The sequence below is a fragment of the Antechinus flavipes genome, chromosome 4 (genome assembly GCF_016432865.1).
Source record: "Antechinus flavipes isolate AdamAnt ecotype Samford, QLD, Australia chromosome 4, AdamAnt_v2, whole genome shotgun sequence".
NCBI classification, from domain to species: Eukaryota; Metazoa; Chordata; class Mammalia; order Dasyuromorphia; family Dasyuridae; genus Antechinus; species Antechinus flavipes.
The window spans coordinates 473,032,037-473,051,652 of NC_067401.1; the positions used below are offsets into that span (position 1 = coordinate 473,032,037).

Genomic DNA, 19,616 nt, shown 5'->3' on the forward strand with positions numbered 1-19,616 from the left:
GGTTCCGGGCAGTTCCCACAGACTCGGGATGCAAAGAGCTGTCGGCATTCAGAGAGGACTGAGGGGACTGAATGTGGATCCAAGCGCAGGAGTGTCACTTTTTGTTGTTTGCTGCTTTTTTTTCTTTCTATTGCTTATTTTTTACCTTGTTATCTAGTTCTTCTTGCCCAGCATAACGAGTATGGGATTATGTTTAGAAGAATTGCACATGTATGACCTGTATCGGATTACTTGCTATCTTGGGCAGGAGGAGAGGGGAAGAGAGGGAGAAAAATTTAGACAAAAAGTTTTAGAGATGAATGTTGAAAATTATCTTTGCATTTTGCAAAATAGATAGTTGAAAATAAAAAGCTTTAATAAAAAAACTATCTTTGCATGTATTTGGAAAAAATAAAGTACTATCAAAATGATTTTTTAAAAACAGAGTAGTTGGGAGGTAGCTAGGTGGTGCAGTGGTTAGAGCACCAGCCCTGAAGTCAGGAGGACCTGAGTTCAAATTTGACCTCAGACACTTAACACTTTCGGGCTGTGTGACCCTGGGCAAGTCACTTAACCCCAACTGCCTCAGCAAAACAACCACCACAACAAAAACGAGAATAGTTGGCCTAAATCACGGCTTCATCAGTTGTGGATTAGTATCCCAATTTTTCCACATTACCATTAGCATTTGTCATTTCCTGTTTCCGTTATGATAGTGAATGACAGGAGTGAGGTGATATCTCAGTGTCTTTTTTATTTGTATTTCTCTAATCAATAGTAACTTAGAGCATTTTTAATGTGACTAGGAATACCTTTGATTCCTTCTTCTGAAAACTGTTTAATCATATCCATTGACCATTTATCAGTTGGCCAATGGTCCTCATTTTTTATAAAGTTGGCCCAGTGCCCTACACATTTGAGAAATGAGACCTTTATCAGAGAAACTTGCTCTAAATTTTCCCCGTTTCCTGTTTTTCTTCTAGCTTTGGTTTTGTTTGTGCAAAACCTTTTAAATTTCACATAATCAAAATTATCTATTTTCTATCTCATAATCCTCTCTCCCTCTTGTTTGGTCATAATCTCTTCCCTCATCTAGAGATCTGATAAGAACATTTTCCCATACTGCCCCAATTTACTTCCATCATCTTTTATATCTAAATCCTTTATCCATTTAGACACAGTATCTTGGTATAGGATACGAGATGCTGTTCTATGCCTTGTTTCTGCGTTAAACTTCTTTCCAGTGTTCCCATTTTGTCAAATGGTGAGTTCTTTCCCCAGGAGTTTGTGTCTTGGGGCTTATCAATCATTGGATTACTGTGGTCTTTTACTATTGTGTTTTGTGTATGTAATCTAGTCCACTAATCCACCATTCTTTTTCTTAGCCATCATGTAGTTTTAATGATTTCCTCTTTATAATATAGTCTGAAATCTGGAACTGTTAAACTGCCTTTCCCACTCTTTTCTTTCACTTATTTTTTTCAATATTCTTGACCTTTTGTTCTTCCAGATGAATTTTGTTACTATTTTTCACAACTCTATAAAATAACTCTTTGGTAGTTTGGTATGGCATTGAATAAGTAAATTAACTTAAGTACAATTGTCATTTTTATTACGTTGGCTCAACAATTAATATTTCTCCAGTTGTTTAGATGCAACCTTTTTTTGTGTGTGGAAAGTGTTTTGTAATTGTTCATCTAATTACTGGGTTTGTCTTGGCAGGTAGGCTTCCAAATTTTTCATATTGTCTGGATTTATTTTAAATGGAATTTCTCTTTTTCATCTCTCCCTCCTAGGTTTTGTTGGTAGTGTAGAGAAATGCTGATGATTTTTGTGGGCTTACTTTATGCACTACAACTTTGCTGAAGTTGTTAATGATTTCATGTAGTTTTTGAGTCGAGTCTTTGTGGTTCTCTAAATATACCTTCATATCATATGCAAAGAGTAATTGAGTTTTTTAAACTTCATTGTCTATTTTTATTGCTTCACTTTCATAGTTTATTTCCATGCTAACCTGTCTAGTATTTTTTTTCCCTAAGGCAATTGAGGTTAAGCAACTTCCCCAGGGTCACCGAGCTAGGAGGTGTTAAGTGTTTGAGGCCAGATTTGAACTCAAATCCTCCTGACTTCAGAGCTGGTGCTCTATACGCTGCACCACCTAGCTGCCCCCATATCTAGTATTTTTTTAAAAAAGTGGTGATGATAAACATTCTTGCTTCACTTCTGATATTATTGGGAAAGCTCCATTACGGATAATGCTTACTTTTGGTTTTAGATAGAAACAACTTATAATTTTAAGAAAAGTTCTATTTATTCTTAGATTTTTAATGTTTTTTTTAACTTAGTAGAAATGAGTATTATATTTTCTCAAAGCCTTCTCTGCATTTATTGATATATTCGTGTGAGTTTTTGTTATTTTGTTATTAATATGGTCCATTTTGTTGATAGTTTTTCTGAAATTGCACCAGCTTAGCATTCCATCTCACTTGGTCATAGTGTATGATCTTTGTGATTTATTGCTATAATCTGCTTGCTAATATTGTATTAAAATTTTTTGTATAGATATTCATTAAGGAAATTGATAGTTTTCTTTCTCTGTTTTTGTTCTTCCTGGTGGCTTAAGTATCAAAACCATTTTTGTTTCCCAAAAGGAATTTGGTAGGAATCCCATACATATTTTTCAAATAGTTTATATAGTATTGGGATTAGTTAGTCCTTAAATGTTTGGTAAAATTCATTTATAAGTCCATCTAGTCCTAGGAATTTTTTCTTAGGGAACTCGTTGATGGTTTGTTCATTAAAAAAAACCAAAACAAGGATACTTAAGAATTTGCTTTTCTTTTCTGATAATCTGAGGAATTTATATTCATGCAAATATTCATCCAGTTCAGTTAGATTGTTAGCTTTATTAGCATGTAATTGGGCAAAATAACTCCTAATAAGTGTGTTAATGTCACTTTCACTGGTGGTACTTACATCTGTTATATTTTTGATACTAGTAATTTGTTTTTCTTTTTTCTAAAAAACAAATTAAGCCATGGTTTATCTATTTTATTAATTTTTAATAAAATCCATTTTTCATTTTATTTATTAGTTCAGCTTTTTAAAATTATTAATCTCTCCTTTGATTTTCAGGTTTTCTATTTTGATGCTTAATTGGGAATTTTTTATTTGTTCTTTTTATAGTTCTTTTTAATTGTATGCCCAATTCATTGATCTATTCTTTCTGTTTTATTGAGATATGTATTTAGAGATATCATCTTTCCCTAAAGTACTGCTTTGCTGCAACTCATAAATTTTGGAATGCTGTCTTATTGTTGTCATTCTCTTGAATGAAATTATTGGTGATTTTTTAGGATTTGTTCTTTGACCCTCTCATTCTTTAAGATTAGATTATTTAGTTTCCAACTTTTAATCTATATTTCCATGGCCCTTTTTTAAAATATAATTTTTGTTACATGATCTAGAAAGGGTACATTTAATATTTCTACTTTTCTGAATTTGGTTGTGAGATATTTATACCCTACTAGATGATCAGTTTTTATGAATGTGCCATGTACAGCTTTCTATTCTTATCATTTTTCTCCAGATATTTATCACATCTGACTTTTCTAAAATTCTATTCATCGCCTTGACTTTTTTGTTATTTATCTTCTTGTCAGATTTAGTTATCTCTGGGAAAGGAAAATTGAGGTGCCCTGCCCAATTTAGTTTTACTCTTCATTTTCTCATGTAATTCATTTAACTTTTCCTTTAAGAATGTTGATGCAATGCCATTTGGTACATATATGTTTAGTATCGACATTACTTCATTGTCTATGGTTCTTTTTTATTAAGATGTAGTTTCTCTGTTCGTCCCTTTTAATTGGGTCTATTTTTGCTTTTGCATTGTCGTAGATACAATGATTATTAGGAATAGATTAATATTCCTGCTTATCTTTTTTTAAACTTCAGCTGAAGCATAATAAGAGTCAGCTCTAGTCCCTTATTTAGCTCTGTGTGTGATTTTCTGTTTCACATGTATTTCTTGTAAAAACATATTGTTAGATTCTGGTTTTTAATCCGTTCTGTTATTCACTTCCATTTTGCGGGTGAGTTCACCCCATTCACATTCACAGTTATGGTTACTAAGTGTATATTTTCTTCATCCTATTTTCTTTTGTTTATCCTCTATTTTCTCTGTCTGTCTGTCTGTGCCATTCCTCCTATAAAATCCATTTTGCTTCTGACTACTGACTTTTTTTTATTTATCCTTACTCTTATCCTCCTTTTATCTTCTCTCCTTCACTTCCTACTTTCACATTGGGTAAAAGATTTCCATTACCAGTGAGTGTGTACAAACACACACACACACACACACACACACACACACACACACACACACACACACACACTTCCCTCTTTGAACAGTCTTAGAACAGGTTAAGATCCAAGCATTTTCCTTCTTTCCATTTCCCCCTCCAAAATAAAAGTTCTTCCTTGAATATTTCTTTTATGTGTGATAATTTCCCCCCACTTTTCCTCTCCTTTCCCTCTTCTCTCAAGGCACCCCTCTTTCTTACCTATCCAGATTTTTTGCATAATCAACTCCCTCCCACACCCTGTTTTTATGTAGAATCCTTCTAACTGCAATAATAATGATAAAATTCTTAAAGTGTTACCTGAATCATTTTCCCATATAGAAAGGCAAAGTTTACTTTTATTGAATTTTTTATGCTTTCTCTTTAAAGTTTGCCTTTTTATGCATCTCTTGAGTCTTGTATTTGAAAGACAAATTTTTTCTTTACCCTTGTTTTTTTTTTTATCAGAAATCTTGAAAGTCTTATATTTCAATAAATTTCCATTTTTTAGCTTGATGAACTATCCTCAGCCTTACTAAGTAGCTTATTCTTGGTTGAAATTCCATTTCTTTTGCTTTCCAGAATATCATATTCCAAGCCCTTCTCTCTTTTAATATAGTGGCTGCTAAATTTTGTGTGATCCTGAATATGGCTCTGTGATATTTCAGTGATTTCTTTCTGACTGCTTGAAGCATTTCCTCTTTGACTTGGGGAGCTTTGGAATTTGTTTATAATATTCCTTTTCACTTTCATTTTAAGATCTCTTTCAGCAAATGGAGTCTTTATTTCCTATTTTTGATTTTAGATAGTAGTCCTTGATAATTTTTTAATCACATCTTTGAGTTTTTCAAATATTTCTTAAATTATCTTTCTCCCCAATCATTTTCCTAGGCCAGTTGTTTTTTCAGTGAGAAATTTCACATTTTCTTCTTTTTTTTTTTTTCATTTTTTGACTTTTTTTTTGTTTGTTTCTTGATGTCTTACGGAGTCATTAGCTTTCACTTGTACAGTTCTAATTTTTGAGTAATTACTTAAATCAGTGAATTTTTGTAGTTTTTTCCATTTGGCAAATTCTGTTTTTTTTAAGGTGTTATTTTCTAAAGTAGTTTTTCTTTTACCAGATTGTTGTCTTTTCATAATTTTTTCTTTTGTTTTAATTTCTTTATTTATTTTTTCCTTTACCACTTTTAATTTTTAATGTGTATATATATTTGCTGAGACAATTGGGGTTAAGTGAGTTGCCCAGGGTCACACAGCTAGGAAGTATTAAGTGTCTGAGGCTAGATTTGAACTCAGGTTCTCCTGGCTTTAGAGCTGGTGCTCCATCCTTTGGGCCACCTAGCTGTCCCTATAAATAATTTTTTCACTCTTCCAGGAATTATCATTGAACTTGTGTCCAGTCCCCCTTTTTCTTTGAGGCTTTGTTTGTGGCTGTTTGACTTCCTTGTCTTTCTGTATTTGCGCCTTGTTCCTCCCTGTCACCACAGTAGGTTTTTTGGTCCTTTTGTTATTGCCGCTGTTGCTTGCCCGAGGTCTTGCTTTAAGGTAATGCCGGACTGTCCCCAGACGAGGCTGGGCCTTCTTGCCCTGCTTCCAAGGTGCCATGATGGTCTGAGGAGACTTGGGGTCACTCCTAGGCTTTGTCAGGGAAGGGCCCCTGATCCCCCCGGGTCACAATCCACATCGCTTTCTGGGGCTTTTCCTTCCTTAGGAACCTCAAGATTTCCACTCTTAATTAAAAGTGCTCCCCCCTGCCTTTGAGCAGACCCAGAAGTGGGCAGGTGGATGGTGGCGTTGCCGAGCAGCATCTGGTTTTTTTCTCAGCATCAGTTACTGCCATTAAGGGACTTCCGTTCTGTTTGGAGGAGAATACTTGCAATATGAGGTGTCTATATGTTGTTTCGTATGGATAAATAGGTAAATTTATCCATATAAAATATGGATCGATAAATAGATAAAGGATAATTTGGTGAAGGAGCCTGGGGGGGATCAGAAAACGCTTCTCGTAGAAAGTGGCCTTGAGCAGTCATGAAAGAAATAAGGGGTCCCCTTGAGGATGGGGGCGTGCACTCCCGGAGTCGGGGACAGCCTTTGCAGACCCAGAGACGGATTTGGGGGCCGCCCCTCAGAAATGACTTAGCAAAGGAGAAGTCCGGCAGGGAGGAGCGGAGGCAAGACGGAGCTGGGTCCCAGGGCAGGAGAGAGGGAGGAGCACGAGGGAGGTCGTGGGGACGAAGATGCAGAGCAGATGGGAAGGGGCCGGGCAGCTTCAGAGGGGACATCAGGGGAGGGTTGACACTGGGAGCCAGAGCACAGAGGGAGGAAGCCTGAAGAACAGATGTCACTGCATCCCTGGGCCATAAGGATGCCGCAGGGCGCTCTGCCTCTGAACCCCAGATGATGCTGCGGGCCAGGGAGAAGACGCTGGAGGAGACGAGGTCTGCTGACTCAGCCCTCGGGTATCTGAAAGCTTATACTCTGACTCACCTTTGGGTCACCCCGCTCTCGTCTCAGATCTCCGTCATCGTCGTCTGCTGTTCAGAGGCAGAGCCTTTTGTCTGCCTTCCCCGACTCCGGGGCACATCCCCGCGTCCCCCATCCTTTCCCACCCAGAATCTCAGCTCCGGGCTCTGACCTCAGCGCCCGTGGGAACCCCCTCCCTGCTCCGGGACGTTCTCCAGCATCCACGGGTTGCTCCTGTGATCGTGCCTGGCCCATCGGGCCTCTTCTCTGGCCAAACAAACCCGGGTATTGTAGCGCAAGTTAAATCATCGGAGGGAAAATCAGCCAGCTATCAATCAATCCAGAAACACTTACTATGCTCCTACTGCATGCCAGGCAGGGTGCTAACAACTGGGGATACAAATACAGAGAAAGGAAAGCCCCTGACCTCAAGCTGAAAGGCAGAGTAGAGAACATGGTATTATCCGAGCTGATTATGGAGTAATCCTCTTGTTCCTGAATCCTGGAACCTGGATTTGCCCTGTAAAATTGAGCTTTTTAAATCCACTTAGAAAAAGCGGGCCGACATTGCTTTTTTTCTCGCTCTATAAAGTAATTTTTTGGCAGTTTGACTGGAACGACACTGTTGAGGTCTAGCTTTGGGGTACCTAAATGAAATTAGGGTTAAGGTCTAGTGGCAGGTTTGGGGTACAGATTCGGCGCAAGGGGATCTAGTAGCGGCGCGAGTTCCCAATAAAAGCATTTATTGCCCCGGAGAGCTAGATTGATAAAAGAGATTTATTATTGGGTGAGCAAAGTTAAAGTATAGGCGAAGGTAGAGATAAAGAGGGCACTGGACAGAGGGTCCAGTGGACAGAGGGTCCTCACATGGTAGCCATGTTTGGAATCTCTGCAAAGAGGGGTTCCCAGCGTGGCCTTTTTATAATAGGACACTTAGCTCGAGGGGCTTTCGGGTGTAGCCCCAAAGTTGGCTCATATCCGGGTGGGGCTGGGAACAGGTCAGATCTTCTATTGGAATTCAAAGGGACCAGGATTTGTGAGTTAAAGGGCAATTTACATTATTAACTAGGAGAGGGTGGGAATCTAGAAAGCAAGCTTTCCCGCATCAACACCAAAGAAATAATTTTTTAAAAAAGAAAAGAAAAAGGAAGAGTGGATGGGGGCACTTTGATCCTGGAATGTTTGTCTGAAGCTGAATCAAGCCCCCAGGCTCCTTGCACGAGGCTGGTTGTGTTAGAGAAGGCTGGGGGGGAAGGGGGGACTGTGAGGCGGGAGGGGGAGGGGGCTCCCTTCTCCACCTTTGCTTGAACTTGGAGGACTAAGGAGTCCCCAAAGCTCCTCTTCTTTGGCCCCTTCTGGAAAAGTAAAGTCCAGGACTCAGGTCCAAGCAGTCAGGGTCGGCAGCTGACACGGGGGAGGGGGAGAGCGGAGGTGGGAGGGGAAGGCTGTCTGTGTGAGGTTTCCGTGACTGAGCCCGGCGCTTGTGACAGACAGGTCAGGCGGGGGTGGGGCCTGGGCCCGGACCCAGGGAGACCTGGTCCAAAGCCAGCCTCAGACACTTGCCAATTGTGTGACTCTCCCTTCGCAGCCACTGGTCTGCACCCCCGCTCTCTGCCCATGGCCCCGCCCCTGCTGCTCCCCACAATCCCGTGGTCCTCCCGGCAGCAAGGAAGAGGAAGGGCTCCGGCTGCCAACCGGCTCCGCCCTCCTTCAGCTTCGGGCTGCCCCTTGCTGAGGGTCAGCTGAAATCTGGGATCCTGGGAGATACCATTGTTAGGGCCTCCTCCCCTCAGAAGAAGGGGGGAGGGCGGCCTAGGGCCCAGCCATCATGCTCGGTTCTCCAGTACCCGGGGCTGTGGGGAGGGGGCTGCCCTGACAAAGAGCCCGGGCTTCCAGGTGCAGACATCCTGGCCACCTCCCTCCGTCCCCTCCCAGCCTGCCCCGGGGGGCCGCCCTCACTTTCTCCTGCCTTTGGGATGGAGCTGGTGGCTCATTCTGGCTTCCCACCATCCCCGGTCAAGGAGGGAGCAGGTGTCTCCTGTGTGGATGGAGAGTCAGGGCTGGGAGGGGGCTTAGAACAGGGGGTGTCAGAGCTGGGAGGGGGCTTAGAACAGGGCGGGGCTGGGAGGGGGCTTAGAACAGGGGGTGTCAGGGCTGGGAGGGGGCTTAGAACAGGAGGCATCAGAGGTGGGAGGGGGCTTAGGACAAATAATAAAAATGACTTTAAAACAGAATGTCGGAGCCCACAGACATTGTGGACAGATAGAACATAGAATTTCAAAATTTGGGGAAGGGACCTTGGAAAATCAGTGTTTGAGGCTGGCAGAGCGGGAAGGCTTCTTGGAGCACAGATTGTTGGGACATGAGCGGGCTCAGGCCCGGGACATGGCAACGTTGCCTAGCACAGCCTCACTCCCGCTCATTTCTGGAGGATTTTGAATTTCCCAGTGACTTTTCCCGCTGCCATTTCCTGCTCCGCTGTCATGGAGCCCGGGGGTCCGGCAGAGGCCCCTCGGAGCCCCCTCCATCGCCGGCTTTTTGTGCCCCGGCCCCCGTCCTGCTCCCAAGGGCCCCGGGCCCACTCACCCGTCTCTCTCCCCTTGTCTCCTGCCAGCGAACGGCGGCTACGGCCACTTCCACCTGGGCCCGGAGAAGAAGAGCCTGCTGGGCATAGAGGTGGCGGACGGCGCGGTCCCCGTGTGCCGCCAGAGCCTGTTCATCCACGCCGCCAGCCCCGGCTTCCGGGACCACCCGATGCCCTGTGACCGACGCCTCCACGCCGGGCAGGGCAGCCTGGCCCACGCAGACAGCAGGTACAGCCCGCGGGCGGGGCGGCAGCGGGGGGAGCCCCGAAAATGGGGAGGGGGCGGAGAGGGGGGCCGGGGGGGGCAGGCGCCGCCCAGCTGCAGCAGCGGGAGACGCCGGGACTCGTCCCCGAAGGTCGGCGGGTCTGCCCCCGCTCGGCCTCCCGCAGCCCCGATCCCTCTGCCCGGCCCCGGCTCCGCCTGCCGGCGGCGTCTCAGCTGGACACGGCTCCCGCTGGCCCCTCTGCCTTCCCCTCAGCGTCCTGCCGGGCTGGAGAAGGGGGGATGGGGGGCAGCGGGGGAGGGGGTGAGGAGTCCGTCCGGGCGCGCTGAGTCTGCGCTCCGGGAGCCGGGGGAGCCGCGGGGCTGCAGCGCGGGACAAACAAGCCCCGGGGTCCCTGGTGCGGAGGCAGAGCTGGGGGCGCTGCTTTATTGTGAGTTATCGTTATCTATCCCCCCGAGGCAGTTGGGGCTCAGTGACTCGCCCAGGTCCCACAGCCGGGAAGTGTCTGAGGCCGGAGTGGAACCCGGGCCCTCCTGACCTCGGGGCTGGGGCTGCACCCACTGCGCCCCCTGCTGCCCCATGGCGCGGTTTTGTAACAAGCCGGAGGGGGAGGAGGGGGAGGTGCCCCGGGCGCCCCCTGGGTGGGGTCAGCGCGGATGGACCGAGAGGAGAGGGTCGCTGGGAGCAGCACCGGCCGCCGGCCTTCCCCGAGGGCACCAGATGTCTCTGCGCTTGCTCGGGTTTCAGAGACGCCAACCGGAGTCAGGGAGACCCAGAGGAGAGTCAGTCAGGGAGGAGGAGGAGGAGGAGGAGGAGAGGAGGTGGAGGAAGAGGGAGAGGAGGTGGAGGAGGGAGAGGAGGAAGGAGAGGAGGTGGAGGAGGAAGGGGAGGAGGAGGAGGAGGAGGGAGAGGAGGAGGGAGAGGAGGTGGAGGAGGAAGGGGAGGAGGAGGAGGAAGAGGACCACTATGCAGCCTGAGGGCCCTCGGGAGGAGCCAGCCTGGCTCTGTTCCCTCCGGGTCATTCAGCAACGTGAGAGGAGGGGAGAAGGGGGCGGAGGGCAGGGGTCAGCCAGACGTGGGATTAGCGAGGCACCATCGGAGGGACCCGAGGGAGGAGAGAGCAGGGGCTTGGGATGGGGGGGGGGGTCTCACCCTAGTGGGCATGAGTCCGGAAGGGGGAGGGATCACAGCAGGGATGAAGAGGAGTTTTCAGAGTCAAGGCCGGGAAGAGCTGGAAAGATAAGAGATCCTGATTAGAGAAGCGCCTCAAAGCTGTGGCTCCCCTGCCCTGACGTGTCCGGGAAGGCCGAATAATCCCGTCCTGAGACGGGCCGGGGGCGACGCCCTCAGAGGCCATTTTGGCTCCGAGATTCCCGATTCTGGGACCCGGACAGAGTTGTGTTTTGTTCTGTAGGGGGGTGGGGGGTTAAAGGGTGTGTCTCTTCCCCCATTGTTCCTGTGTCTTGGACCGGCGCTCCTTAGCCATTTGTCTCCAGACCTTGAATGGCTTGAGGAGTCCTCCCAGGAGCAGGAGGTCAGGCTGGGGGGGGGAGGGGGCAGAAGGAGACACTCCCCTCGGCCCAGGGTCTTGGGCCCTCCTCGCCTGCCTTGGAGCCCGGGCCCCTCCCTTGAGCAGAGGATGACCCAGGGGGCTTCGGGTGCTGAACAGAGGAGTTGACATTTGACCTTGGGGTACGAGGGGCCATAAAAGTTTAGCAAATAAAGCGTGACGTGGTTAGACTTACCCTTTGGGGAAAACATCGGATTTTTAGGGTCACCTCTTTGTCTAGGAGACAAAACAGGCCGTGATGGGGGGGGGGTACTGGGGAGGATACCCCAGCGGGGGAGAAACAAGAGGCCCCCCACCTCCGGTCCGGAAGATGCTGTTACAAGCTCTGAGACGGAGTCCGCGGCAGCCTTTTGGCCCGTACTGTGCCGGAGACCTCAGGCGCTAACCCACCGGTTACCACCCAGGGCCGGAACCAGAACTCAGGCCCAACACCAGTATCCTGCGGGAACCCCGCGCCCTCCCCCCTGGGTTGGCTGCCTCAGAGGGGCTGCTGCCCCACGGGGGAACCAGCCCGCCTCCCACTGTGAAGAAGGATCCTGCGGGAGAGAATCTCGGAAACTGGATCCTTCTCCCCGGACCCCGATCCGTTATCCCCTCTTACAGCATCTGCTGGAAAGGAGATCGGGGAGGGCGGCTCTCTGAGGAAGTGGCTCCCTCTGGGGAGACACACCTTCCCTTCTTTTGGTTCAGATTTCATTCCGAGGGGACCCCCCGGGCACCCCCCCACCGCCAGGGCAGATAACCAGCAGACCTAAGAGGGCTGAGGGGGCATCAGTGGGAGACGCTGGCCCAGAAATGATCAGCTTTTTAGTCAGGGACTTGGGCAAGCTCTCGGTGGGCAGCGGCACCCAACTGTTGGGGGGCCCACAAGTGGGGGTGGCAGCTGACGCCCCGGCTAACGCAGGAGTCAAGCAGATCTCAGAAAAGGCTGATGGGAGTGAGGGGAACCTGAGCCGAGGTTAATTCTCAGTTTTACGCCTGGGGTGTAAGAAAATCAGATTTGCGTGTATGAGGCAGGGGAGCTGGAGGTAACCCCTTTTCCCACGGGCAGAAGATCCGGGATTTCGAGGGGCTCGGTGCTCGGCCGGAACGGACTGACCGGGGAGTGGGCCGAGGTGGCGTTTGGGGAGGGGGGGGGAGGACGCTGTCCAGAGGCAGCAGCTCGAGCCTCCAGATGTCTTGGACTTGGTCAGAGCACATCACTCCCCCACCCCCTCCCTGGAGCAAGGATATTGGTCAGATGAGGGCCGCCATGATGGTGAGGAACATGCTGAAAGGACCCAGGTACGATGCCAGATGTAGAGACAGAAGGGAAACAGTCCCGGCCTTCAGGAGTTTGTCAGGGAAGGCAGAGTAGCCACTGAAGATGGATATAAGATAAATGAGGCAGTTTGGGAGAGGAACGAAGCTAGCTGAGGGAATCGGGGAAGGCTTCCTGGAGGAAGAGGTATCTGGTAGAGCAGAGTTTTGAGAGAAATAAAGGATTCTTTGAGACCATCAGGAGTAGTAACATATGGAAAATGGAATATTGTGGGTGAAGAACGGCAAAGAGGCCGTGTCAGGGGATTGTGGGCTGTGTCAAGGGAATGTGCCGTTCCCTCATTCGGCCGAGGAGGCAGCTTAAGACCCTCCAGGGTCTCGGACTGTTGTGATGAAAGGCTGGAGGTGTCTTCTCAGGTCATTTCTGTGCATCTACGACTTGCCGCTGAGCTAGCCAATGAAGTAAGACAAAATGAGAGGATCTGTACGCACAAGAAGGCATTGTATTTTCTCTTCCTCAGTACTATGTTGTCATTCACATTCAGGACTTTGGGAAATATCTCTTCTATTTCCTGCCTTATAGAATTCACTCTTTAAAATTTGTGACATTTTTCCTGCCTTATAAATTTTTTTTGAAAATCTATGCTATTTGCCTTGCCTTATAGGATTCATTTTTCAAAAATTTGTAATATTTTCCTTGTCTTATAGAATTCATTCTTCAAAAATTTATAATATTTTTCCTGCCTTATAATTTTTCAAAAATCTGTGATATTTTTCCTGCCTTATAGGATTCATTTTTTAAAAATTTGTGATATTTTTGCTGCCTTATAGAATTTTTTGGGAAAATTTGTGATATTTTCCCTGTCTTATAGAATTGCTTCTTTCAAAATTTATAATATTTTTCCTGTCTTATAATTTGTAAAAAATCTGTGCTATTTTCCCTACCTTATAGAATTCATTTTTTAAAAATCTATGATATTTTTCCTGCCTTTTAGAATTCTTCTTTATAAAATTTGTAATCGTTTTCTGGAATTGCTTAGATTCCCAAGCTCTGTCTGCACAAATTCGGGCCTTTGCTTTGTCTCCTTTACAATTGTACCCGTAACATTGGTGCTTTTTGTTACTCTTCTGTTAAAATTTCTTCTGCTTTTTTGTGTCTTTGAAATTCTTTTTTTTCTCTTTTTCCTTGCTTCTGTTTCTTTGAAGAGATTCTCTATCACATAGTCAATATTTTTCCTGCTCTGCTTTTTGCTTTAAATCCTAAGCTCGAATGTCTCATCTAAATTCATTCCCAAGTTCTTTTCTATAAAAGCTTTTTTTCTCTTTTCAATCATTCCGGAGTTTCTTTTTCTCCGTGGTCTTATCAGTTATTATTGCCTCATTTTCACTCCTTTCATAATCTTTGTTCAACATGTTTTGGTTTCCCTTTAACATTTTGCTCATTTTTCCTTCTGTTTTTAGGATCCTCTCTGTTAGTTATCTGCTCACGTGCTGGGTTTGGTTTTAGGCGGTCTTGCTTGATCTTTCGGATTTTCCCCATTGGTCTTTCGCCATTGGGTCCCGTTTGGGTCCCTACTTATAGCTCTGAGAATCCTCTTTGTACTTCAGTGCTCCCCTATCCCATGGTGCTCTTCCCCTTCCCCTCCACCCCATAATCCCCAGAGTTTGCTATAGTTATGTTATCGAGAATAAGAGTCATTTAAGGAAGGGAGTTAGATGACAGCTTTTAAGTAGCAGCTAATTTGTTTCTTTAGAAGTTTGGGGATTGAGAAAAAAAAAAGAAAAGAGAAAAAAGAAAAAAAAGAAAAAGAAAAAGAAGAAAAAAGAGAAAAGAGAAAAAAAGAAGAAAAAGAAAAAAGAAGAAGAAGAAAAAAAAAGTTTGGGGATTGAAGAGAACTGCAGAAATCTCTCTTGCTGCACACGTGAGCTGAATATTACATTGTAGTAGAATGCTATAGGGAAATATTATTTATATATATATATATTTATATATAAAATATAACTATAAACATAGAGATATTTGCACACATGTGATCTACTTGACAAGAATCTCTTTGCCCCAAATAAAATAAGAGTAAATCTGTTTTCTTGAAAAGGGAGAAAAACTTGATTTTTTCCAGTTCCTACCTAGTGGTCAGCTGATTTCTCTCGGCTTTGCCACCAGTTTATCACGAGGCTTTGGAAAATCTCTTCCCTTCAACAGCGATCAGTCTCTTCTTGTATGAAATGAGTGCGTGGGTCTCATCGCCGAGCTTCCGTCCAGTCTGAATCTTTTACAGTTCGATTTGCCCGGGTCGCTAGAGTGATGACTTCCCTGCGGAGGGGAAACTGGAGGGTACAAATCCTGGCGGGGGATTACTGGTAGTAATGGTGACTGATGGCTCGATGGCGTTCGGGGGTGTCCAGATCTCTTCTTTATAACCCCTTCCCCTCCCCCCCCATGAGGTTGGAGGTTCCCAGCATCCTGTTCCTGAAACTCTGCAACCTGGGCAGAGATCCCAGTGGGAAGGCTCTGGATTTTGATCTAGATGTTCTGTAAGACCAGACTTGCCACGCGTGAGAAACTGCTTCATTCTTGGATAATCCAGTCCTGGTTTTGAAGTCAGAGGATGCAGGTGCGAATCCTACCTCTGTCCCTTGGTAGCTGTGTGATCAAACCTCTGGGACATAGGGGGACCTGCTGAAGATGGCCCCAAGGACCTCAGGAGCAGCCGGAATCTCCTCGGTTTCCCAAGAGGCTCCCTCACCTTTCTAGGCCAAACTGGGCAGGAACCTTCCTGGGTCCTTAGGCCTAGAGCCTCCCTGTTTATCTCAGTGTGGTCACAACACAACTCTCTAAAGAAAGCCTCGTTTCTGCTCGAAGCTGGGAAGGTTTTAGGAGCCGGCGGCTGGAGCGGGGAAGGAAGAGCCGGCTTCGTAGTCACGAGGCCCCGAGTCCTGTCTCGGAAGGAGTTGCATGACTTTGAGCAGGATCCCTCTCCTCAGTTTCCTGTTCTGTAAAAAGGGAACACAGCATAACGTGAAGGCTTTAGGAACAGAGGAAAATAAAGTTCTCTGTAACCGTTACAGGTGTATTGGCTGTAATTGTTGTTACTGAGGGATAGGCCGCCGGGTCAGAGATGCCGGGGCAGCCCCGGGAAGCCTGGAAGCGGGTCAGGTCGCTCGGGGCTACAGCTCACAGCCTCAGAGGGCGGGGGTTTGGTTTTGGTTTTGTTTAAAAGGCAAGACCAGGAGACAGAGGATGTCCGGAGCACTGTTAACAAAGGTCAGGGACAGGAGGGGACAATAACTTGGTTTTAGAGAGGAGCAGTGCAGGAGGAGATTGGTCTCCTTCTAGCCTCGAACGCCAGGTGGAAGAGTTCAGCCTCCGCCCTGTCGGTCATGTGCAGCTAAGGAAGATGTCAGAGCCAAGGCCTGGGAACATGAACCACCCAGACTGCCCTCGAGAAGCTAACGGTCTGACCAGAGGGGCAGCGTGTTCATAGCTATTTAAGAGCTGGACGGAGCCGTCCTGGGGCGATGGATGGGCTGGAGCATCTGTCTGGGCAGAGGGGAGGAGCGCCTCGGGAGGAGTCCAGGACAGTAGTTCAGGCAAGAGGCAGAGGGGCAATGTGTTCATAGCTATGTAAGAGCTGGATGGAGCCGTCCTGGGGCGATGGATGGGCTGGAGTATCTGCCCGGGCAGAGGGGCCTCAGGGAAGAGCGCCTCGGGGAGGAGCACCTTGGGGAGGAGCGCCTCGGGAGGAGTGCCTCGGGAGGAGTCCGGGACAGTAGTTCAGGCAAGAGGCAGAGGGGCAGCCCTCCACTGCATGTGGAGGAGGGCGGGTGCCTTGGGTGACAGCTTACAAAATTAACAGCTTTCTAATTTAAAAAGTTGTCAAGAAGATTGCAGTTTTTCAAATGCCTGAGTCAGGGAAAAGTTGAAGAAGAATTTAAAATTAGAAACAGATTTCCTGGTATCCAAGGCGCCTCACAGAGTTGTCTGTGGCCGGCTCCCTCAGGACGTTCCCCGAGCGGGAACCTGATTCCCCCAGAGCCCTCTGGGTCGGGGGCGGCCGGAGCCAAGGATACAGAGAGGCTCGGAGTGAGGAGAGATGCCGATTAAAAAAACACGACCTGCTTTCTGGGCCTGTAACCCAAAGCCAGGTGGGGGCCTTGTGCTCACAATGGCCGTGGGGTCAGGTTCAACTTCTCGCCATCTTCTCCTCCCTCCCAGCCCATCCCTCCTCTTTCTCTGCGCTCGGTTCTCCCATTATCTCCCCGGCATCTCTTTCTCTCACACATTTATCCTCTTCCCCCCCACCCCCACCCCCACCATTCTCTACCACCCGCTTCTCACTGTCCCGCTTCTCTCCTTCTCCTTCTCTTCGGCCTCCCCTGGATCTGTCCCCAGTCTGACTTTAGCTCTTTGTGACTCCCCCCTCCCCCCACGTCCTTTTGGGATCTGGAAACTGAGGCTGATTCAGTCCCACAGGGACCAGAGCCAGGGTTGGGACAGAAGCCCATGGAAGGTGAGCTCTTTCAGGGCAGTCAGTCAGCAGCAAGAGCAGCAAGCATGTGTTCAGTACAAACCAGGGCCAGTCTCTCTCTCTGTCTCTTTCTCTCTCTCTGTCTGTCTCTCTCTCTCTCTCTCTCTCTCTCTCTCTCTCTCTCTCTCTCTCTCTCTCTCTTTGTCTCTGTCTCTGTCTCTCTTTCTCTGTCTCTCTGTCTCTGTCTCTGTCTCTTGTCTCTCCCTTTGTGTTGCTCCCTCTTTCCTTTTCCCTTTAACTCGGTAAAGCTTCTCCTCCCCTTGCTCAGGGCCTTCAGCTGCCCCGGCCCCCATCTGAGTAACCCTTCCCTGTGTTCCAGGTGTCCCCGGTTCCCAGAGCCGTCGTTTCTTAACGGAGGCCACCCGCCCCAGCAGATCAAGCAGGAGTACGTGAGCGACTACAAGGCTGGCTCGGACTTCTCTGCCGTGAGGAGGTTTGCAGAGACCTGCCCCCCCGGGCTGCACGCCGATCTTGACCTCATGAGCGGCGGCCCCTTCACGGCCCCCTCCCCATCCTACCTGATGAGCGGTGAGCACCCCGCCGTCGGCCCGGCCTCCTTGGGAAGCGGGGGGCCTCCTGCGCCCCCGCCTACTCCGTCCCGTTTCCCGGCGGGTGCCATGAAGAGGTGCTGCTTCTCCATCCTGCCTCCGGCTTCCACTTCCTCAGCCTCCTCGTCCTCGTCCTTGTCCATGGAGGGCCTCGACATCACCACCATCATCCGTACCCCTCAGGCCTCCTTGGTCACCTGTGTCAGCGGCCTCCGGCCCGGCCCCATGGGCGTGCCCCCCAACCCCCCGCCGCAGCACGGCGTGCCGAAGCCCCCCCGGCCCCTGGCCGGCCACCCCTGCGGCCTGCCCTCCCCGCCGGCCTGCCTGGTCCCGCTGCCCGCCGAGCGGGAGTGTGTGGACCGTGAGCTGCTGCCGGTGCAGCCCCTGCGGCACCTGGAGGGCGAGAGTGCCGGCCTCCGGCTCTCCATGAGCGGGGCCGTCCCCCAGCAGGAGGCCTCCCCCGCGGGCCCCGGCCACAAGGTGGGCTTCCTGAAGCAGGAGCCGGCCGACGACTATCCCTCCAACGCCGAGCTGTACCCGCCTGCGCCGCCGCCCCCTCAGCACCAGGGCCTGCCCCCTCCCTACCACCTGCACCAGCAGCTGGGCCAGGGCTTGGGGCCCCACCTCGGTCTCCCCGGCTCCCCCAAGGCCCTGCCGCCCAGCGACGGAGAGGAGCCGGAGCCGGGCGCCGGGCGGCAGGTGTGTCGCTGGATCGACTGCGACGCAGCCTACGGCCAGCAAGAGGAGCTGGTCCGCCACATCGAGAAGACCCACATCGACCAGCGCAAGGGCGAGGACTTCACCTGCTTCTGGGCAGGCTGCGTGAGGCGCTACAAGCCCTTCAACGCCCGCTACAAGCTGTTGATCCACATGCGGGTGCACTCCGGGGAGAAGCCCAACAAGTGCATGGTAAGTGCTCCCCCTCCGCCGGCTGATGGGCCAGGTCCTCTCTTCTGAGTCCTCCTGGACCAGGGTCCTCTCTCCTCAGTCCTCCCGGACCAGGGTCCTCTCTCCTCAGTCTTCCCAGACCGGGGTCCTCTCTTCTCAGTCCTCCCGGACCAGGGTCCTCTCTTCTCTCAGATGCTCTTCCCCCTGCCATCCCCTCCTGGGGGCTGACATGAGGGGGGCTGTGGCTGACACTCCATCAGTGGGTCTCCCTTTTCCTTCCCTTGAAAGAGCCAGACCCTCCCAGTGTGACTCTCCAGGTACTGGAGCCTCACAGCAGGTGGTGACATCGTGCCTCCTTTGGCCCTCTGTGGGAGGGACATAGAGAGAGGGCCCAGCTTGGGAATCACATGAGCTTTAGAGCTGGCCCCCAAACCCCTCATCTGGAACCGCGCAAGAGAGTCCAGGGTGTTTTGGGTATTTTCGGCACCGGTGACACTAAGCCCAGTTTGAATACCGTAGCATTCTGATAGGGTTCTGTAACGTTTTAAAAAAGGTCCTCCCACTTAGAGAGGTCGGGAACTGCCATCGGGGGCTGGTAAAGCGACCCTATGAGAGGAGAAGGGACCCACTGTGCTCCAAGCACATGAGATAAAAGTTGTCTCGCTTAATCCTTATAGAGCCCTGAGAGGTAGACGCTATTATTATTCTCATTTTTATAACTGAGGAAACCGAGGCAGACAGAGTCCGGGTGATTTCACAGCAAGTTTGATCTGATTTTAGGTTTGAACTCAAGTCTTCTTGCTCCGGGCAAGGTTCTTCCCCCGAATCCCTGCAGTGGAAGTGTCTCCCCCAAATCGGAGATAAGGAAACATAACGGACGTTTCTGTCACCCTGACATTACAGAAGTTTGTTACGTTCGCTGTATGTGAGCGCGTTTCATCGTAACAAAGAGCTGACGTTTATAGAGAGCGTTAAAGCTGAAAAACGATTTACCCAAATTTGGATAACCGCATTCCCAGTAATTTCCTTGTTTAAGGTGGTGCTTAAAAGCGCAAGATTCAGTCAATGTGGGCACTGCAATTTTCCATTTCTTTCTGAACTCCCGTATTTTTAATTCACTAAATATGAGTTTGTTTTGTTTTGTCGGGAAAAAGCTACTTGCGAATATTAAATGACTTGCCCAGGGTCACACAACTAACGAGAGGATGAATCCTGTCCGGCCTGGTCTGTA

General features: G+C 48.8%; 1 protein-coding gene across 1 annotated transcript in view; it reads left to right on the forward strand.

Annotated features, from left to right (window-relative positions):
• The window catches only part of GLIS1 (GLIS family zinc finger 1), a 209,392-nt gene that overhangs the window by 101,497 nt on the left and 88,279 nt on the right, over nt 1-19,616 (forward strand). Inside the window, exons 3-4 of the mRNA XM_051999643.1 lie at nt 9,397-9,595; nt 17,269-18,406. Coding sequence (XP_051855603.1) covers nt 9,397-9,595; nt 17,269-18,406 — 1,337 coding nt within the window. The remainder of the gene's footprint in view (nt 1-9,396; nt 9,596-17,268; nt 18,407-19,616) is intronic.